Consider the following 8953-nt stretch of genomic DNA (forward strand, 5'->3'; position numbering starts at 1 on the left):
CTGATAGCTCAGAAAGAGACCGAGATTCAAAAGCTGAAAATTAGCGGAGCCGAAAAAGATCTCAAGATGAAGGAACAGAAGGAACAAGAAACTATTAGGAAAGAAAAGGAAGATATTAAGAAGATATTGAATGATAAAATAAAACAACTAGAAAATGATTGCGTCCAAAAAGATCTCAAGATGAAGGAACAGGAGAACGAACAAGAAACTATTAGAAAAGAAAGGGAAGATATTAAGAAGATATTGAATGATAAAATAAAACAACTAGAAAATGATTGCGTCCAAAAAGATCTCAAAATGAAAGAACAGGAGAACGAACAAGAAACTATTAGAAAAGAAAAGGAAGATATTAAAAAGACATTGAATGGAAAAATAAACCAACTAGAAAATGATTGCGTCCAAAAAGATCTCAAGATGAAGGAACAGGAAAAGTTGCTGAAAAATCTAAAAACTGAAAAGGAAATAATCAATAAAGTACAAAATGAAAAAAGTGAATTGCAAAATGAGTATAACGAAAAAGAAAAGCTACTTGAAATTCTAAAAATTGAAAATGAAGCCCTGAAGAAAGTTCAGAATCAGAAAACTGAACAACTAAAACAATTGGTAAATGAAGTGGTTGAATTGAAGAGAGAAAAAGACGAGCAAGAAAGGCTGAAAGCTAAAATGGCGTCTGATTATCAAAATCTCGAAAAGGCGTACAATGACAAAGATCTTCAAATGAAAGAACTGAAAAAGTTACTGGAAAATCTTAAAACAGAAAATAATGGACTGAAAAATTTTCGAAAGGATCCTGTAAATAAATTGAGAAATGAAGAAGAAGAACTAAAGGCAGAAAAAGAAAAATTGGAGTCAGAATATGAAAATCTGAAGAAAGAGTGCGCCAAAAAAGATGATCAGTTGAAACGACAGGAAAGGTTACTGGAAAGTCTTAAACCTGGGCATAAGGGACCGAAGAAATTCCAAAAGGATCATATAATTATATGGAAAAATAAGGTAGATGAATTGAATGCAGAGAAAGAGGAGCAAGAAAAGCTGAATGCAAAGATGGCGTCAGATTACCAAAATCTCTTAAAAGAATGCGCCAAGAAAGATCTTGAGATGAAGAAACAGGAAAGGTTACTTGAGATTCTTAAAACTGAAAATGAGGCCACTCAAGCACAAAAGGAACAGTTGAGGAACGAAATAAACAAGCTGAAGGCCGAGAAACAGGCGAAAGAAAACATGAAGGCCGAGAAACAGGCGAAAGAAAACATGAAGGCCGAGAAACAGGCGAAAGAAAACATTAAGGCTGAGAAGACTTCTGATCAAGAAAAGGAAAAGGAATTCGTCAAGACAGACTTTAAGGGGAACGAACAGCAGAAGAATGAAGAAATTAAGAACGAGTGTAAGGAGTGTAAGAAGGAAACGGAAAATAAGAAGGATGATCAGCGGGGAAAGTTATTAAAGGATGGGTTATTAGCTCATAAAAATAAAAGGTTCGATGAGGCCATGACCCATTTTACAGATGCCTTGGCAATAGATTCGGACAACAAAGAACAAACCGCTCTTCTGCACATCCTTCGGGCTGAGGCGAACGCAGCCTCCAGAAACCCTCAGGACATGGATATCGTATTGGACTGTTGTCAAGCCGTCGATAAAGGTCTTCAAGGATGCCGAGCCTACATGCTTCGAGGGAAGCACCTTCTCAAACTTGGCCTTTTCGACGCTGCCATGAATGACTTCGAAACTACGAGGAAAGTTGCGAGCTCTAAGGAATGTTTGAAATTCATAGAAGATACTAAGGCACTAAAGAAGAAATGGGAGAGCCAAAGCCATTATGAGGTTTTGGGTGTGGGTCAGACGGCCACCAGGGCAGACGTTTTAAAAGCCTTCAAAGACTTGTCCATGAAGTTACACCCGGACAGACACCGGGACAAGCCCGAATTCCTACAGGGGGCATTCGAGGAGAAGTTCAAAAGAGTGGTTAATGCTAAAATTGTTCTGACGGATGATCAAAGCAGAAGGGCATACGATGCAGAGCTTCTACAACGCCCAAGACAACAACCAGGACAGTGGGACCAACGTCAGCAGAACTTCCAACACCCAGGACAACAGCCAGGACAGTGGGACCAACGTCAGCAGAACTTCCAATGCCCAGGACAACAGCCAGGACAGTGGTACCAACGTCGGCAGAACTTCCAACGGCCAGGACAACAGCCAGGACAGTGGGACCAACGTCGGCAGAACTTCCATTTCGAACCAAGAGGGGACCAACGTCAGTACTACTACTATTATGCACCAACAGGGGGACAATCTTTTGGGAATTTGTTTGAAATGTTTGAAGAATTGTTCAGGAATATGTAAATGAAAAGTCCTTCCTGAACGATAAGAAAAAAAAAATAGAAAATAAAAAAAGTATAAAACAATAAAAACCCAAAAATATATATAAAAAACAACCCCAGAAAAAAAAAACTAAAAAATCATTAGAAAAAATGAAAAAAAAATACAAAAAATTATAGTGGAATATATTCTTAGAATAAGTTTCAATTGAGTTTTGAGGAAAGTAATAGTATTTTACATTTGTAAGTACATAATTTTTCATATTTAAGACCCACTGGAAGGATAAATTTGATGGACTTTGGAAAAAGAGAGATAACAACATTTTTTTGAGGAGGAAATATCCTTTGATGCCGATGGTACAAGATCTACATCATCGGGTAATGGATGGACTAAGCTGGAAGGATCGAGTTGATAGACTATGACGGATGGAGAGAAAAGGACTATTTTTTTAGGAGAAAATATCCAGCAAGTGCTTAAGGGATGCTTGGCTCCACTACCCGGCTTGATGGACGTGGAATACCTAAGAGGACTTGCTCTGCAGAGGGAAAAACCTTGTCTTTTTCTAGTATGTATGTTCCCTGGTGTGGTCGTACAAGGGCTTCGTCAGGTGAACAAATGGTCAGATATCTAGATCTATTCTTTCGGATATTAACCTTCGGGTGGTTCTGGGGGAATAACCTAGAAGACTGGCTCTGCAGAGGGGAGAAGGCAAGGTTCTTCTAGTATGCGGTCAGGTCTTTATAGGGGGACCAAAGAAATCAGGCTGGGGAAAAAGCTTAATCCTTTGAGGAGAAGGTGAAGGTGAAGAGCAAAAAAATAAAATCCCCCATAAATATAAAAAGCTAAAAAAATCCCCCAAAAATATAAAAATTATAAAATCCAAAAAAAATGTTATAACAATAAAAAAAACGGCAGCTACATGAGGAGAAGGCGAAGCAGGAAGAGAAAAAGCAGCAAGAGCAGCAGCAACAAAAAATTGAAAATAAAATAAAATTATGAAAACCCAAAAAATTATATAAACCTAAAAGCCCTACAAAATAAAAACAAAAAATAAAAAAAGGGAGCAGCAGCAAAGAAAAAAAAACGAAAAAAGGCAGCAGCAGCAGCAGAAAGAGGAGAAGGGGAAGCAGCAGAAGGAGCAGAAGTGGCTGAGGCAGCAGTAAAAAAAAAAAAATAAAATAAAAAATAAAAAAGGGGGGGGGGAGCAGCAGCACCAGCAAGAGGGGAAGGAGAAGGAGAAGTGGCTGAGGCAGCAGCAACATAAAAAAAAAAAAAAAAAAAAAGGTAGCAGCAGCAGCAGCAGGAGGAGAAGGAGAAGCAGCAGAAGCAGCAGAAGGAGCAGAAGTGGCTGAGGTAACAAAACAAGAAAAAAAAGAGGCAGCAGCAGCAGCAAGAGGAGAAGGAGAAAGAGGAGAAGTGGCTGAGGTAGCAGCATCATGAATAAAAAAAGAAAAATAAAATTTAAAAAGAATCCAAAAAAAAAAGAGGCAGCAGCAGCAAGAGGAGAAGTAGAAGGAGGAGAGGTGTCTGAGGCAGTGGCAACATGAGAAGAAGAAAAAAAAAAAAAAAAAAAAAACAGCATAAGCAGCAAGAGGAGAAGTAGACTGAGAAGTGGCTGAAGCAGCAAAACAAAAGAAAAAAAAATAAAAGCAAAAAATCCAAAAAAGGAGGCAGCAGCAGCAGCAAGAGGAGAAGTAGAAGAACTGCCTGAGGCAGCGCCAAAAAAAAAAAAAAAAAAAAAGAAAAAGCGAAAAAAAAGAGGCAGCAACAGCAGCAAGAGAAGTGGCTCAGGCAGCAAAAAAGAAAAAAAAATTAAGAAAAAGAATAAAAAAGGAGGCAGCAGCAGCAGCAGCAGCAGCAAGACAAGTGAAAAGAGGAGTGGCTGAGACAGCACAAAAAAAAAAAAAATAAATAAATAAATAAATAAATAAATAAAAAAAAAATAAATAAAAAAAAAAATCCCCCCCCCCAAAAAAAGGCGGCAGTCGTAGCAAGAAGAGGAGTAGAAGGAGGAGTAGTGGATGAGGCAGCAGCAAAAAAAAAAAAAAAAAAAAAAAAAAAGGGGCAGCAACAGCAGCAAGAGGAGAAGTGGCTCAGGCAGCAACAAAGTAAAAAAAAAAAAAAAAATTAAGAAAAAGAATAAAAAAAGAGGCAGCAGCAGCAGCAGCAAGACAAGTGAAAAGAGGAGTGGCTGAGACAGCACAAAAAAAAAAAATAAATAAATAAAAAAAAAAAATAAAAAAAAAAATAAAAAAAAAACAGAAATCCCCCCCCCCCCCCCCAAAAAGGCGGCAGTAGCAGCAAGAAGAGGAGTAGTGGATGAGGCAGCAGCAAAAAAAAAAAAAAAAAGAGGCAGCAGCAGCAAGAGAAGTAGGAGTGGCTGAGGCAGCACCCAAAAAAAAAAAAAAAATAAAAAAATAAAAAAAAAATCAACAATGGAAAAATCCAAAAAAGAGGCAGCAGCAGCAGCAAAAGCAGAAGTAGAACTAGGAGTGGCTGAGGCAGCAGGCAAAAAAAAAAAAAAAAAAAATGAAAATCCCGAAAAGAACCCAGCAGCAGTAGCAAGAGGAGAAGTAGAAGGAGGAAAAGTGGCTGAGGCAGCAGCAAAAATAAAAAAATAAATAAAATTTAAAAACAAAAAATCTAAGAAAAAAAGGCAGCAGCAGCAGCTAGAGGAGAAGTAGAAGGAGGAGGAGTGGCTGAGGCCGCAGCAAAAAAGGTAAAAGAGAGAAAAAAAAGAGGCCGCAGCAGCAGCAATAGGAGAAGTAGAAGGAAGAGAAGTGGCTGAGTCAGCGGCAGAAAAAAAAGAAAAAAAATGCAGCATTAGCAGCATGAGAAGTAGGAGGAGAAGTGGCTGAGGGAGCACCCTCCCCCCGAAAAAAAAAAAATAATTGAAACAAGAGAATCCAAAAAGAAAAAAAAAACGCAGCAGCAGCAGCAAGAGGGGAACGGATGGGCTAAATTGAAAGGGTCAAGTGGTTGGAAAATGGAAGATGGTGAAAAAAAGGAAGGTTTTTAGATGGATATATCCTGTGATGCAGATGGTACAAGCTCTGCATCATAGGATAAGGAATGGGCTAAATTGAAAGGATCAAGTGGTTGGAAAATGGAAGATGGTGAAAAAAAGGAAGGTTTTTCGATGGATATATCCTGTGATGCAGATGGTACAAGCTCTGCATCATAGGATAAGGAATGGGCTAAATTGAAAGGATCAAGTGATTGGAAAATGGAAGATGGAGAAAAAAAAGGAAGATTTTTAGATGGACATATCCTTTGATGCAGGTGGTACAAGCCCTGTATCATAGGATAAGGAATGGGCTAAATTGAAAGGATCAAGTGATTGGAAAATGGAAGATGGTGAAAAAAAGGAAGGTTTTTTAAGATGGATATATCCTGTGATGCATCATAGGATAAGGAATGGGCTAAATTGAAAGGATCAAGTGATTGGACCATGGAAGATGGAAGAAAAAAAAAGGAAACTTTTTAGATAGATATATCCTTTGATGCAGGTGGTACAAGTCCTGCTTTATAGGATAAGGAATGGGCTAAATTGAAAGGATCAAGTGATTGGAAAATGGAAGATGGAGAAAAAAAAGGAAGATCTTTAGATGGACATATCCTTTGATGCAGGTGGTACAAGCCCTGTATCATAGGATAAGGAATGGGCTAAATTGAGGCTAAATTTAAAGGATAAAGTGGTTGCAAAATGGAAGATGGAGAAAAAAAAGGAAAGATTTTTAGGAGGACATATCCTTTGATGCAGGTGGTACAAGTCCTGCATCATAGAATAAGAAATGGGCTAAATTGAAGAAATCAAATGGTTGGACCATGGACGATGGAGAAAAAATATAGTTTTTAGTTGGACATATCCTTTGATGCAGGTGGTACAAGCCCTGCATCAAAGGATAATGAATGGGCTAAATTGGAAGGATCAAGTGGTTTGAAAATGGAAGATGGAGAAAAAAGGGAAGGTTTTTAGATGGATATATCCTTTGATGCATGTGGTACAAGCCCTGCATCATAGGATAAGGAATGGGCTAAATTGAAAGGATCAAGTGGTTAGACCATGGAAGATGAAGAAAACAAGGAAGGTTTATAGAAGGACATATCCTTTGATGCAGGTGGTACAAGCCCTGCATCATAGGATAAGTAATGGGCTATATTGAAACGATCAAGTGTTTGGACCATGGAAGAGGGTGGAAAAAAAGGGAAGGTTTTTAGATGGACATATCCTTTGATGCAGGTGGTACAAGCCCTGCATCATAAGATAAGGAATGGGCTACATTGAAAGGATCAAGTGGTTAGACCATGGAAGATGAAGAAAACAAGGAAGGTTTATAGAAGGACATATCCTTTGATGCAGGTGGTACAAGCCCTGCATCATAGGATAAGTAATGGGCTATATTGAAACGATCAACTGTTTGGACCATGGAAGAGGGTGAAAAAAGGGAAGTTTTTTAGATGGGCATATCCCTTGATGCAGGTGGTACAAGTCCTGCTTTATAGGATAAGGAATGGGCTAAATTGAAAGGATCAAGTGATTGGAAAATGGAAGATGGAGAAAAAAAAGGAAGATCTTTAGATGGATATATCCTTTGATGCAGGTGGTACAAGCCCTGTATCATAGGATAAGGAATGGGCTAAATTGAGGCTAAATTTAAAGGATAAAGTGGTTGCAAAATGGAAGATGGAGAAAAAAAAGGAAAGATTTTTAGGAGGACATATCCTTTGATGCAGGTGGTACAAGTCCTGCATCATAGAATAAGAAATGGGCTAAATTGAAGAAATCAAATGGTTGGACCATGGACGATGGAGAAAAAATATGGTTTTTAGTTGGAGATATCCTTTGATGCAGGTGGTACAAGCCCTGCATCAAAGGATAATGAATGGGCTAAATTGGAAGGATCAAGTGGTTTGAAAATGGAAGATGGAGAAAAAAGGGAAGGTTTTTAGATGGATATATCCTTTGATGCATGTGGTACAAGCCCTGCATCATAGGATAAGGAATGGGCTAAATTGAAACGATCAAGTGTTTGGACCATGGAAGAGGGTGGAAAAAAAGGGAAGGTTTTTAGATGGACATATCCTTTGATGCAGGTGGTACAAGCCCTGCATCATAAGATAAGGAATGGGCTACATTGAAAGGATCAAGTGGTTAGACCATGGAAGATGAAGAAAACAAGGAAGGTTTATAGAAGGACATATCCTTTGATGCAGGTGGTACAAGCCCTGCATCATAGGATAAGTAATGGGCTATATTGAAACGATCAACTGTTTGGACCATGGAAGAGGGTGAAAAAAGGGAAGTTTTTTAGATGGGCATATCCCTTGATGCAGGTGGTACAAGCCCTGGCTCATGGAAAGATGGATGTGATTCAAGCCTCAAGCTTTTCCCCGAGCTAGGATTCAATTCTTCTCTTAATGTTGATTGTGATATTCTTATTGTAATCTCTATTGTCGTATAGAAATGAATGATTGTGGTCATGCAGTTCGTAAGATTTGTATTGTCATAAGAATTGCTTTTTTTGACTGTCAATCACAAGAACATTGTTTTCAAATTTAAACAGTAGGGAGTTGGTAAGTCATTTCTCAGTACCATAACTTAATTACTAACCTACAATATGTATTATAAAGAGTATTCTATAACGGCCACCAGAATAACTATATAAATATATCTAGTGTCCCTTTCTCAGTGAAGATAATTTAGCGCTGTGAAAGGGTTTGTGCATTGCCATGATCAGCAAAACTGTAATAGTCAGGAACGCCATACTAGGTTGGTTTGCTGTGAGCAAGCAGACTAAAGCATGGTGATGAAAATGGCCAAACCCCAGGCATGACGAAAAAATATCTGAGGCCTTTGTCCTGCAGTGGACTATAAACGGCTGCATTTGTTGTTGTTGTTTTTGTTGTTGTTGTTCCCCAGGAAGTGGTTTTGGTCCTTATATTTCCTATTATATGCCTATCATATGTGAGTTGACATTAAAAACAAGCTTAATGGCCATGCAGATGATGCTACTCTCTTTGCATCGATCCCATATCCTAAATGAGGCCCTTCATCCTTTAACAGAGATTTGGGAAAATGAGTGTCCGGGATAAATAATGGGGATGAAGTTAGACTTTTAACAAAACTCAAACTTAAAAGTTAAAGTAAGTAAAAAACATTGGATCCTTCCCACCCACAAACTTTCTTTGAAAGTTTCTTTACTCGCAAGCTGTTCAGTTAAAATCATAGGAGTATTTATTGATTGAAAATTAATTTTTGAATAACATATCTAGTGTATATCTTCTTGAAATTCACAAAAAAACTTGTCTAATTAGAAAGTTTCAATATTTAAGGAGACCTGTCTACCAATAAGAAATTTGTGAATAAATTCATTCAGTCGTGTTTTGAATATCGTTTTCCTGTCTGGTCTTCAGCAGATGATTCTTATTGTAACTTGTTGGATAAAAACAGGCGGTCAATTAAACTCATTATCACAGTTATGTACGTTAATCCCTGGTACTGTCGTTCAATTAGCTTTCTGTACACGTTGACAAGATTTCTCATAATATTGACACAAGGTATGCAGTTAAGTTCTTATAGGCTTTTCGAGTCTTTAATGAGGTTAAGCACTATATACGACTATACTCAATT

General features: G+C 38.0%; 1 protein-coding gene across 1 annotated transcript; it reads left to right on the plus strand.

Annotated features, from left to right (window-relative positions):
* Positions 1-297: 297 nt before the first annotated feature.
* On the plus strand, positions 298-2343 carry LOC137634225 (uncharacterized protein PF3D7_1120000-like). The gene has a single exon (XM_068366495.1). The coding sequence runs from the start codon at positions 298-300 to the stop codon at positions 2341-2343; it is 2046 nt and encodes a 681-aa protein (XP_068222596.1).
* The last annotated feature ends 6610 nt before the right edge of the window (positions 2344-8953 follow it).

This window comes from Palaemon carinicauda, chromosome 44 (genome assembly GCF_036898095.1).
Source record: "Palaemon carinicauda isolate YSFRI2023 chromosome 44, ASM3689809v2, whole genome shotgun sequence".
In the NCBI taxonomy this organism is placed as follows: domain Eukaryota; kingdom Metazoa; phylum Arthropoda; class Malacostraca; order Decapoda; family Palaemonidae; genus Palaemon; species Palaemon carinicauda.

What these genes read in the sequence shown, in the direction of transcription:
- LOC137634225 (XM_068366495.1), top strand. Translation starts at nt 298, where the DNA reads ATGAAAGAACAGGAGAACGAACAAGAAACTATTAGAAAAGAAAAGGAA.